The sequence below is a fragment of the Staurois parvus genome, unplaced genomic scaffold (genome assembly GCF_062004578.1).
Source record: "Staurois parvus isolate SC_StPar_1 unplaced genomic scaffold, SC_StPar_1.0 ptg000414l, whole genome shotgun sequence".
Lineage (NCBI taxonomy): Eukaryota > Metazoa > Chordata > Amphibia > Anura > Ranidae > Staurois > Staurois parvus.
This window is the reverse complement of record NW_028318210.1, coordinates 6,059,937-6,073,416: the sequence shown is the minus strand read 5'-3', so window position 1 is coordinate 6,073,416 and position 13,480 is coordinate 6,059,937. Positions and strand designations below refer to the sequence as shown.

At 42.5% G+C, this 13,480-nt stretch overlaps 1 protein-coding gene across 1 annotated transcript in view; it reads left to right on the top strand.

Annotated features, from left to right (window-relative positions):
• The first annotated feature begins 242 nt into the window (after nucleotides 1-242).
• LOC149454947 (prostaglandin reductase 2-like) overlaps nucleotides 243-13,480 on the top strand; it is a 28,022-nt gene continuing 14,784 nt past the window's right edge. Inside the window, exons 1-5 of the mRNA XM_089686889.1 lie at nucleotides 243-394; nucleotides 3,585-3,687; nucleotides 4,489-4,564; nucleotides 7,405-7,523; nucleotides 11,663-11,854. Coding sequence (XP_089543015.1) covers nucleotides 4,528-4,564; nucleotides 7,405-7,523; nucleotides 11,663-11,854 — 348 coding nt within the window. The 5' untranslated portion in view covers nucleotides 243-394; nucleotides 3,585-3,687; nucleotides 4,489-4,527. The remainder of the gene's footprint in view (nucleotides 395-3,584; nucleotides 3,688-4,488; nucleotides 4,565-7,404; nucleotides 7,524-11,662; nucleotides 11,855-13,480) is intronic.

Sequence of the window (13,480 nt, the reverse complement as noted above, 5' to 3'; positions counted from 1 at the left end):
CACTGATCAGGAGACAGATAAGCGGAGTCCCCGGGACGGAGACAACCCAGAGAGCTGGGTCCTCGGGAGGGACTTCTCCCACATTAATAGTAACCATGCAAGCAGTAATTGTCTCACCAAAAATGGCTACCGCACTTTAGCATGTTGTTGGAGACAATAGTGAGTGCGGCCATCTTACTGAAGACTAAGGTAAACAGAAACTCTCGGTGACCTGCAGGTGGATAATCCGGCGCACGCGCAGTATTCGTCTTTCGCGGGTAGTTCCTACGCATGCGTGGCTCTCATAAAGTTGGTCTTTGGACTTTACAAAGGACTGCTGGGAGATTCAAAGCGACCTTCATCTCCCACACTGGGGGAGGACTATGATGACACTGCTGTCAGTCACACAACACAGGTATGAGTACAATGGACACACAGCACTGTACATGACCTGCACTGGGGGATAAGACTCACATGTTCCTGTACTTTGTCATTTGTAGAGACATGTGTCCCCCTCAGTAGACGTTGTCAGTATTATACTTGATGTGATAGCACAGTGTGTTATTTAGAAAGTCCTCTACAGTATGATATATAATGTACAGCATGGATGTCTTAGTAGGTCAATATATATTACCATAGATTAATGCACATCCACTGGTGAGTGGTCACTGAGGGGTTAATGCACATCCACTGGTGAGTGGTCACTGAGGGGTTAATGCACATCCACTGGTTACTGAGGGGTTAATGCACACCCACTAGTGAGTAGTCACTGAGATGTTAATGCACTTCCACGGGTCACTGAGGGGTTAATGCACATCCACTGGTGAGTGGTCACTGAGGGGTTAATGCACATCCACTGGTGAGTAGTCACTGAGGGGTTAATGCACATCCACTGGTGAGTGGTCACTGAGGGGTTATTACTGACACTGTAAAGACTGAACAGTGAAGGGATAATTGATATGCTATGGAGAATGGTCACTGCGGGGGTCATGCTCTTTCTTAGAGTAGTATCTGTATTGTGTGAAGCAATGTGTGTATTAATATTAATATACAGGATTTATATAGTGCCAACAGTTTGCACAGCACTGTACGTGGAAAAGGGAGACAATTCAATAGAAGAAGATGAGGAGGAGCCTGTTCATGAGAGCTTACAATCTACAATGGAGGGGCAAGTGGTACAAAAAGTAATACCTGTGAAGGATGAGCTGATGGGGAAAAGGTGAAGTACAGTTTGTAGATGTGAGGTAGGCTTCCCTAAAAAGATGAGACATGTTTTCATGGACCACCTAAAGGCAGACACATTTGGGGATAGTCACACAGGGGTAAGGAGTTCCAGAGGACAGGAGAGGCTCTGGAGACAATCGTGGGGCGGAGGTCCTGAGTGATATGGACAGTTTGGAGATGAGTTGGTGGTGTAGCTGGGGGCAGAGTTGTGGACAGTTTTGTAGGTTGTCAGTATTTTGAATTGTATTCCATGGGAAGCAGAAGCCAGTGGAGGGATTGGCAGAGAGGGGTGGTGAGCACTGAACGGCTGCTAAGGTGAATGAGTCTGCAGCAGCATTCATATTAGACCGAGGGGGATATAGTTTGTGTAGAGGTAGGCCAATGTGGAGGGAGCTGCGATGGTCGAGGTGGGAAATAGTCAGGGAGTAAATTAGTAACTTTGTGGTGATATTTTTGAAGAAATGGCGATGTCAGGAGGATCGTTTACAGCAGGGAAAATAATTCTTTCATCCCCTGCAGATTTTGTAAGTTTGCCCACTTACAAAGAAATGAAGGGTCTATAATTTTTGTCATAGGTGTATTTTAATTGATAGACAGAATATCAATGAAAAATCCAGAAAAGACACATGATACAAATGTTATAAATTGAGTTGCAGTTCAGTGAGTAAAATAAGTATTTGATCCCCTACCAACCAACAATAATTCTGGCTCCCACAGACTGGCTATGTGCTCATGTGGTACACAGATTAGTCCAAAGAACAAGACCAAAAAGCTGTCAAAGGACATCGGGGACAAGATTGTAGACCTGCACAAGGCTGGAATGGGCTACAAGACCATCAGCAAGAAGCTTGGTGAGAAGGAGACAACTGTTGGAGCGATTATTCACAAATGGAAGAAATACAAAATAACCATCAATCGTCCTCAGTCTGGAGCTCTATGCAAGATTTTGCCTCATGGGGTTAAGATGATCATGAGAAAAGTGAGGGATCATCCCAGAACTACATGGGAGGAGCTTGTGAAGGATCTCAAGGCGGGACCACAGTCACCAAACAAACCATTGGTAACACAATACGCCACCATGGATTGAAATCCTGTAGCACCCACAAGGTCAAGGCATATGTGCAGGCCTATCTGAAGTTTGCCAATGAACATCTAAATGATTCTGAGCAGGATTGGGAGAAAGTGCTGTAGTCAGATGAGACCAAAATTAAGCTCTTTGGCATTAACTCGACTCGCCATGTTTGGAGGAAGAAAAATGCTGACTATGACCCTAAGAACACCATCCCTACAGTCAAGCATGGAGGTGGAAACAATATGCTTTGGGGCTGTTTCTCTGCTAAAGGTACAGGCCGATGTTCCTGCATTGAGGGTCCAATGGACGGGGCCATATATTGTAAAATCTTGGATGAGAACCTTCTTCCCTTAGCCAGAACACTAAAGATGGTTCGTGGATGGGTCTTCCAGTATGACAATGACCCAAAACACACGGCCAAGGCAACAAAGGAGTGGCTCAAGAAGAAGCAAATTAAGGTCCTGGAGTGGCCTAGCCGGTCTCCAGACCTTAATCCATTAGAAAATGTGTAGAGGGAGCTGTAACTTTGAATTGCCAAATGACAGCCAAGAAACTTTAAGGATTTAGAGAAGATCTGTGGACCAAAATCCCTCCCAATGTTTGCAAACCTGGTATCAAATACTTATTTTACTCACTGAACTTAACTCAATTTATAACATTTGTATCATGTGTTTTTTTGTGAATTTTTGGTTGATATTCTGTCTCTATCATGTAAAATACACCTATGATAAAAATTATAGATCCTTCATTTCTTTGTAAGTGGACAAATGTACAAAATCTGCAGGGGATGAAATAATTATTTTTTCCACTGTATGCAGCCATGCAGCCAGCCATAACACAGTTCACACAGAATCTGGGTTGTTTGTCCGTTAATGTGTGTTCACTAATGTGCACACATGTTGGGCACCAGCCTTTTGGCTTTACAGAAGTTAGGAGAATTGCTGAGTGATTGTAAACTTCTATGATCTGCAATCAGTCCTGCTATTTCATTGCACCGTGACCCAGTCTACCCCATCTCTGCCTGGTCCTTATATCCTGTTCTTGACCCTGGCTTATGACTCGACTCCGTGTTCCCTCTGCTGATTTGGTACCGGTTCTGGCCATCTGATACTGACCTTGGCCTGGCTTTTGATCCAGCATCAGTTTTTTTTTTTTTTTTTTAACCTATACATTTGTTGCCGACTGCTGCTTGCTCGACTATGCTCCTGCACATGCAAGTCCCTACAACAACCTCCTTCATCAGCTCCAGTTCTACATCCACAGTATCCTCACATTACCTGGAACATCTAATGGCCAGTATCTCCCACAGGTTTCCGTGCCACTCCTTGGCCTGCTGTACCCTGTCATCCGCTCCAGGGGAAACGGGACTGGAGGTGTAAGGGAAGCCCTCTCGTCATCTTGTCCTTTACCAGGTACGTGGACCAGGTATGTTATGGAGGGCAAGGTGGCAAGATTTGGAAAGTGACTGACTGTGGGACCTGAAGGAGAGGTTTTATTACTGTTAGGTTTACGTTCTCATGCACACATGAGCTCAAAAATGCTTGTTTTTCAGGTGGTTGACTTTTTTTTTTTTTTTTTGCCTGCCTCTAAACATATTAGCTTATGTGTCCATGCACACATACGCATTTACAGGAGTTTAGAGGCAGAAGACAAACCCCACTGCCAGTGTGTCCAGGAGCTGCAGTTTTTTTGGCAGAAAAAAAACGCTTGACATGTCTAAACACACGGCAATGTTAAGATGGTGACAGGATCCCGGGCTGCTGAAGAGAGTAGAGAATCTCACAGTCTCGTAGTGAGTCCCAGGCTGCTTGAGGTGATGGTGAATCCAAGGTTCACTCTGGTCACAGGCACTTCCGGTCGGACGAAGGAGCTTTGGATTCTCTATCACCTCCAGCAGCCTGGGACTCTTTCTTTCCATTTTGGAATAAGGCTGTAATATAACAAAATGTGGCAAAAGTTAAGCGCTGTGAATAGTTTGTGGATGCACCGTACAATTATGTGGGTAAAGGTGTCCTTTTATGAAACAGAGATGAGCGGCGATCCTGAGGATCGTTGCTGATCTCCGATCATTAGCAGTTTAGGAAACAGATGATCAGTGGAGAACATGTTCTCCGCTGATCATCTCCGCACACAGATGGCCAGTGTATGAAGGAGCGATGTCTGCCCTTAGAGGGCGCCTCTCTTCTCATTTTTCTTTTTCTATCATATTTTAGGCCACTGCTGCTACAGAGAAACTCCATTACCAGTCAAGTATGAAGATAAACAGATTTGTCTTGGCATCAAGGCCGGGTAAGTGTCCTTGTTTCATTACTGTAGAATCTAAGGCATAAATTCCATTTTCCTAACAGAGAAAATAAAGAAATGTGCACAACATAAATGTTATATGTGGCTTCATTCAGAAAGTGCTGTTTGAAATACACCCTCCTCTTCTCCAGCTGTCATCCCAAGGCCTCATACACACTGGAGTGGAAGATGGTGCCCACAAGTGTGTAGAGCTACTTGGTAAAGCTGGAAACATGAAGGCTATGTTATGACGGATGTGTACCTGGGCCTGTGTACCTGGACGTGCAGTTGTATCTAGCTACGTTTACCAAAATTCTGCGTTCAGGATCAGTTTAGCCATGTCTGAAAACAGATGAATTCATGGAGATCCCAGTATTGTGTTTGCAGGCATTTAAAATTATAGGTACCAGAATGAGAGGGGATTGTGAACAAAAAATGACACCTTACGCCTCCTACCCTTTGTAGACTGTTATGTCTCATGACTAAAGTGCGCCCTCTTTGCCAACCCTAAGGGGCTTGGTAAGATATGAAGCCCCTGGAAGCAGCTTTCATGTCATACATAAGTGATACAGAATGTTCAGACCCTCCCTTTCCAAAATTTCATTCATACAGTATGTGCGTTGTGGGAGCTTGACTTTTCTTTCAAGTGAAGGAAAGATGGCCGCCACATAGCTCTGTGCCCTTGGAGGACCGGAGCGATGTCACTTCCCGTTCTGGCCTTTATTTTTTTTCTTTTTTTTTTTTTTTTGATCCAATGCTTTACATTGCAGAGGAGAGATATGGGGGTCTTATCTCTCCATAAAGAGGATCTGTCACTAATTATTTCTATCACAAGGGATGCATGCATTTCTTGTGATAAGAATATTAATATTAATGATTAACATTTTTTTTTTTCAGGAACAGTGCAAAAAAACCCCAAACCATTAAGTACATTTTTAAAAAAAGTTTGAAGTGCCCGTCCCCCTGTGCTTGCACGTAGTGGTGAACGCATACGTAGGCCACGCCCACATGTAAATGGTGTTCAGACCACACATGTGAGGTATCACCATGAACGTCAGAGCAAGAGCAATAATTCTCACACTAGACCTCCTCTGTAACTTTACACTGCTAACCTGTAGAAATGTTTAAAACATCACCCATGGAGATTTTTAAGTACCGCAGTTTCACACCATTCCAGGAGCGTGCGCAATTATAAAGCGTGACATGTTGGGGTATCTTATTTACTCACCGTAACATCCTCCTTTCATATTTTACAAAAAAGTGGGGTATATATTGGTTTCCTAATCAGTGTATTTGTTTCCAAATATATATTCATTTTTAAAAACTGCGCATTTTGATTTCCATTTCGGTTTTCGGCCAAGTGCATATTGAATTTTCGTTTTCAGTTTCGGCACCAGAATTTTCATTTCGGTGCACTACTAATGCTTTCTTCAGAAATAAAGACCTGGACATGTTTTTATGATGGATTCACTTTAAAATTTGATGTAAACCCCAACGTAATGATATTAGTCTGCCAAAGCATTGTATACTGCTATTTTTACATATTTTTTTAATATATTTTATTGTATCTCAGTGCTGCTGATCACCTGCAGCGTTTTTGAATCCATGCCCTACCTAGACGCACTTAAACGATGGCTGCATGGCATTTTTCAGGATGGGTTTTATGAAAGTGTGTAATGTGTCCTGATGGAGCCACTTGTCTCCATTAAAAATTGTTACAGGGTGACAACACAGTTACAATATTTGGGAGGCAGGGACGGAGCAGTGTCAGCCTATAATAAGAAGTGGCTGAACAAGGACCAACAAGTATTATTTTAATCAATGCTGCAGAATTTCAATATATTGAAAATTAGGTATTTTTTTTTAAATTACATTAATAGGTTAAAGCTCTTATGAGAATTTAGTGGGGGTTTACATACGACAAAACAAATGTTTAGCTGGAAAAAAGTTACTAAAGTGCCACTTGTATTCCTTAGTAAGCACCTAATGGTTGCTTGAACATTAGTTCAAGCTTTTCTGTTGAGCCCCTTGGCACCCCCTGAAACCCAGGGCTCTCTGTTGAAATCTCAGTCAGCTCCTACAGTTTAGGAGTCTGGTACACTTCCTTCCACCTGCTACATGTCACTATAGGCCCATTGCTATGATTGACACCCTCGTTGATCAGTAGTAAGGCACAGGGTGTTGGAGGGGGTGGGTCAGAACTCATGATCACAATGGTCAAAATATCAAGATATCTGTTCCAACAAGGAGGAATCAAACATACACACAGTGCACAAATGACTTAAAAGAGTACCTCTACCCTACCTATCACAAATGAAAACGTAGATCCCTAACACTTTTTCCTGCATACAGACTCCAGTGTTGTCTTGCTTGCAGGCAAGGTTCTCCCTACTCTGCTCTTCCCCGGCACCAACTTGAACTGACAGCTGGCGTACGTGAAAACATGCTCTGCCAGATCTATGGCTATGACCCTAGTATTATGTTGTATCTCCTGCGCATGCACAGAAATGTCTTGGGTCCCTGCCAGTAATATGTCTGCGCATGCACAAGATCTCACCAACTTCCTTCTGGAATGTCTACTTCACAAATTGCAGGAAGCAGTTTGTGAGATCTTACGCATATGCAGACATGTTGTGGGGTCTCTGTCATGTAACTGCCAGGGACCTGAGCCATTTCTATGCATGGGCAGGATTTAATTATGTCACTCTCGCATAGGAGGGAGTCAAAATAAATGCTGAATTGTCCACTATATATAGAACCAGCAGCTTAGTGGCATGATTGCCGTGAAAGAGAACATGCCAGCGCCTGTTTTTGATACACAGATTGTATGATGCTCCTTTACCCAGGAAACCATGGAGAGCCGGTGGCTGAGAACTTCCGCTTGGAGGAAGGTGAACTCTCAGAAGAGCTTATAGATGGACAAGTCTTGGCCAAAACCTTGTACATCTCTGTGGATCCTTATCTGGTGAGCAGCTAATTATATACACATTTATACAAACCACTATCCCTGATTATATATGTTAAATCAGGAGTAAACAAACGTATGTAGAATTCAGGAGCACATGTTTATTTTTGACAGCTGTATAAAATTCAGTAAAGATTGTAGCTTGTTTATTTTTTGTTTAAAGTAGTTTTCTGATTGTAAAGCTTCATTTTTTTTTTTTTTTCAATAAAAAAAAAAATAAACATGTTACACTTATCTGCTCTGTGCAATAGTTTTGCACAGAGTGGGCCAGATCCTCCTTTTTTGGGGTCCCCCTCTGGTTCTCCTGGGCTCCCCCCCATCCTGCCAAGTGCCCACTATAGGAAACTGCTTCCTAAGGGGGCACTCATGCGTGCTTGATCCTGAGCCGAGCTGTTTGTGTCTATTCAGATACACAGCCTGACTGTCCCCCCTCACCCCTCCCCTCCTGATCTGTGTTCTTAGGTTTTGACGGAGAGCAGCATGAGCTGATGGCCCCCGCTGCTTTCTGCCAAGCTCGTGAGAGCAGAGAAGAGCTGCTACAGACATGCACAGTGCTTGTTCAAGGTCGGCTCAGGTAAGTATTTGGTGGGGGGGCTGCAGGGGAGTTACTATTAAGTGTTTTTTGGAAACCTTTTTTGCAGAGCATACGTTAACCATTTGCCCTCCAGTGGATTTACTCCCCTTCCTGACCAGGCCATTTTTTTTGCAATATGGCGCTGTGTTACTTTAACTGACAATTGCGTGGTCATGCAGCGCTACACCCAAATGAAACTTAAGTTCGTTTTTACAAATAGATCTTTCTTTCGGTGGCATTTGATCGTCTCTGCGTTTTTTGTTTTTTTTTGCGCTATAAACAAAAAAAAACAAAAATTTAGAAAAAAAACATACTTTTTGCTATTAAACATGTCCAATTAAAAAAATCAAATTTCGTCATAAATTTAGGCCAAAATGTATTCTGCTCCATGTCTTTGCTAAAAAAACAAATCCCAATACGTGTAAATGAATTGGTTTACGTGAAAGTTGTATCGTTTACAAATGGCGGTATAGATAATGGAATTTTTTTTTTTGGGGCGATCAGTGACTTATAGCAGGACTGCGGCGGGCATTCTGACACTGGGGGGAACTGATTTGGTGTCACTTACATCCCCAGTGACACCAATACAGTGATCAGTGCTAATAAAAAGTACTGACACTGTACTAATGGCACTGAGCAGGAAGGGGTTAATGTGGGGCGATCAAAGGGGTAACTGTGTGCTGTTGTACTATGGGGACTGTGTGTGTATTTCACTGTAAGCACACTGCTTTGTATGGCTCTGCTGTGCTATGCAGAGCCATACAAAGCAGTGTGCAGGAGCTGACAGGGGAGTGATCTGTATTGTTTACATACAGGTCTCTCCCCTGTCGGATATACTCAACGATCACCGGGTGCTGGCGAGTAATCACCGGCCGGGACCTGGTGATTGACAGCTGAGGCCGCAAATGGTGGCCCCTACACGGAACTGCAAAATCACGTGCATATATACACATACGTGATTTTGCGTACCCCTGCCGCCCTGTACCAGTATTTCTACTATAGGATGGAGGGGAAGTAGTTTTAAGGTTAAAAAAAAAAAAACTTCTACCTTTGCAACCGCTTTAAAACTGAAGTTTAGTAAAACATTTTATTGATACAGCACCATAAACACGACTTTTACTCTGATGAGGTGTGTCCCATGTTTTGCTACTTACTGTAGAAATCTTCTTTCCACTGATGCCAGATACCTTCCACAGCACTGATCATCTGGCGCTGCCGGGAGAAGGTGGGTGGGTGAGAGAGAGATCAGTGACTGTAGCTGTGAAGCATAAGAACTGCTCCCCATCCCCTGTATCCACAACAGAATTTGAAACCAACTTTTTAGCTTTAAAGTACAAACAGACGGAATTGGCGCTGGGAAGTATTTCGATAATTAAAAACAGTTCTTAAAAGGTCCAATGAATGATAATTGCAGCATCGATAGCAGTGAAGCTGAGACTCTGTAATGAGAAGAAAGGGAAACAGAGGGGCGCCAGACTAAGTGCAGTATAAAAGACTTGGGTTTATTAAATCTTTCAATTAGCAACTCACAAATGCATGGAGACGTAAGTCATGTCAGTACATCCACAGATCCCTCCTCAGCAAAGTCAGCCAGTATGATAGCCACAATGCACTCTGGCGGTGAGTGATGGACTCCAGAAAGCGGCTGGCCGCTGCGGTGACCAGAATGGAATGCAAGATGGCGTCGTGCTGGAAGTGACGTCAGCATGGAGATGTGATGCCGTGGATGTGGGCAGTAACGCGTTTCGAAGCTTCCGGTTCTTCATCAGACCTCAGCTCCCAAGCTGTGCTCCTCGCTGTGTCCTAAGAATCGGGTGTGGGGCTGAGAAGGAGCTGTCCTTGCTCCAAAAATCCACGGCAGAGACAAATAGCCACACCCCTATGCTATTGCCAATCACTTAGTTTATTGCATGAAGCCCAAGCAACAGGTCCTAGTCCAAGGACCGTCCACTCTAATGTGCCTGTTAGGAATTTATAGATTGGTGTCATCACTGGTGTGTAGCTGTTTTGTCTTTTCTTCATTCTGTGTCTCTCTAGGAAAAGATAAAAAACAGTCTTTTGCAAGGTCACCATAAGTCCATGTTTAATATATTGTAAGAAAATTAACTGGCGACCTTCCTACAGCTAGTCATTTCCCTGTTACTAACCTGAGTCCCTGTGTGAAAGCAGCAAGCACAGTATTGTTAGGGCTTTGCCTTCTCATGTCAGAACTGTTCTCTGAAAACTGAAGGACTGATGAAGGAATAATCAAGAAGGGGCAGAATAGATGCAGAAATCCACAGAATGATTGACCCAAAGGCATGGCTATATTTGCACTGCAGGTCTTATGGTACAACTTCCTCTCCAGCAAGAAAACAGTAAGCAGTACAGAAGTACTATCACAAAGTCTCACTCTAAATTTTGTGAGGCTAGCAGCCTTAGATATAAATCAAAATGGTGTAGTGCTTACTTTAAGAACAAATTAACTGAAATAAATGGAAAAAATGGAATAAAGAAATAATATATATGTGAATACTATCTCCTCAAAACCAAAATTATGGTTTTGAGGAGATTGTCTCACATACATATCATATCTATATTCCATTTTTCTAAATTAAGTTATTAGAGTAAGCTCTACATAATTTTATCTATACCTAACGATTGCACATCTGGGGATACGTGTTTGGTGTGAGCGGCTACTCCTGTTCATTTATTTCTTTATTCCTTATCCCAGGGTTGTTTAGAATAGGATCCATTATTAGGGTTCTAGTTCTATTTAATTGGTTGCGCTTAGGTACTATATTCTTTATTAGTAGCCTTATGACATGTGTATGACGACACAAGTGGTTCTGAAGCAAAGGCCTATGACAGTACAGAGCACTGAAGCCTGGAAAGCATTGGAGATCATGTGTGCCATGCAGGACTCCTGCAGACTTGTCAGTGTATCTGTCTGCTGATACCTCGTACAGGGAGATTAGCTACAGTGCCTTTGGCTGTAAACGTCTTGACAATGTTGCGCACAGTGGGCACAGGAACATCTGTTAAATGATATAGCTCCGGTGGGATCCATTTACATCTGCAGGGTGGCTATTTCCAAATGTGGCAGCACTACCAAGCAGTGAGGGGCATTTGGCCAGATCTGACCAGACCTGCATAAGGATCCTTGATGTCTTGAGGTGATCTACTCTAAATGCGCATTGTGATTGCGTATCTGGTGAGTGCGCAATCTTTATACATCTATCACCTCACCCATGGATCTAGCCATTGGATTTTTGAAGATCGTCTGGGATCTTTTCTACTCACGCTATAGACTGTATTTGGTTTAGTGCCCAAACACCTATTAGTCACCATTAGGTGACGTTTTTATTTGCACCTTGGTATTGGTTTATATTTTATTGCATTTTATATGAGGATGTTTGAATATAACATGTCCATATGTTTTAACGGATCATTTTAGCGCTGCACCTTGCTTTTATTCCAATATACAGCTATACTGTCACATGACAGAAAATGCAGTTTAAATCCTTTATTGTACTAGTGTGCATATTTTTTTGTTCTACCATTTTATTTTTTTGTTATTTCTCAGCGATGTCGCATGAATGAGGATACAGGGACAGATTACATACAGCCATGGAAGGTCTCTGAAGTCCTTGACAGCGGTGGGATTGGAGTGATTGAACTAAGCAAAAACGGCCACCTCAAAGTTGGGGACATTGTCACAAGTTTTAACTGGCCTTGGCAGACAAAGTGCATCTTGGATGGCAGCACATTGAAAAAAGTAATACAATTTGATAAACCTTAATTACTTACATTTTTTTTTATTAGATTTATTATGGCACATTTTTTAAATAATAGTTTTTACTTTGTTTCTGGTCCGTGAAAAGGGGTAGGGAAATACCTTTCGTCTGAGGACACAGGCAGAAATACAAACACTTTTTTGTAGTTGGAAATGTTAAAAATCACTGCCATGTTTTTAATTGTCTGGTCCCTGTTGCAGAGATTTCTGATTACTGGGACTGCGAGAGAGAGAGTTTTTCGAACTGGGACACAGAGTGTGATTAAAAACCTCTTTAAACCCTTCCAAAAAATGGTAATATGGATAGGATTCCACTTTAACATTGAAGTGACATTAAATAATGCTCTTACTCTCCAAAAATAATCCATACACACCCACTGCTTAATGTCCCTGTAATCTATTTTTCAGTAAATTGTCTCTTACTGTGTTTTCTGCCTCCTTGTAGCGTCCTCTGTGAGCTCCTGAACCTGTGTTATTCCCTCTCACTTTCATCTGTTTGGAACAAGCAGTGCATATTAGTGGTGTTCACGCTATAAATCTAGTATTTGTATCCCACAGTCTCTAGTCCATCTCAGGAGCGAGCAAGAGAGGGTGAGTATGGTCCTACATACATTGGGAACCTGAAGAATGAACGTAGTCTCCCTCTAACAGGAAGTCAGATCACAGGAGCAAAAGGAATTTGGAGATTAGTGTCAGTTTCGTCTTTTCTAACCAATCTTGGCCTGTGTGTAACTATTCTAAGGGTTTTTCATAGATCACGTAGGTATAGAAAATCATCACACTTTTTTGCTTTGCAGCCTGAAATGAAGACAGACACAGTTTTGTTTTATCCAGTTGTATTTTCTCAGTGCAACTTATAACATCCAAGTGAAAGATACATCACCAACATGTCAGAAAAATTAAAAAATTTAAAAACAGAATCACTGAGTTGGAAAAAGGATCACCCCCTTGTGTCAGTTTTTTGTTGAGCCACCTTTTGCTTTAATTCCAGCCTTTAGTCTGTTGGGATATGTCTCTACTAACTTTGCACATCTAGACTTTGCAATATTTGACAACTCTACCTTGCAGAACTGCTCAAGTTCGGGTAAAGGATAAGTTCACCTTTTGACCGAAAATAATAAATGGCCATTTTTTCTGGTGCCATGCAGGTCTCCTACAGACCTGTCAATATATCTGCTTGCCTGTATGGGATGTATGGGCAAGCAGATATACTGACGGGAAGACCATAGCGCCATAGTAGTTCATTGAGAACTACAAACCAACTGAATTTCATTCATTCACAGAACACTGAATGAATGATGCGGCCATGTGGGCGGAGCTATTTTTAAAAAGGGACAGCTAGTACGGGGAACTTCTCCCCGTATGTCTGTCACGGAGGGGGGGGCTGCCTGCAGCACTGGGAACATGTTACATGTTCGTAAAGGTGAACTTATCCTTTAAATTTGATGGTGACCATTTTTTGACTGCAGTCTTCAATTCATTCCACAGATTTTCAATGGGGTTTAAGTCTGGGCTCTGACTAGGCCATGCAAGGACATTTACCATTTTCCCTTCAACCGCTCTGTGGACATTTTTGCTGTGTGCTTTGGGTCATTGTCATGCTGGAAG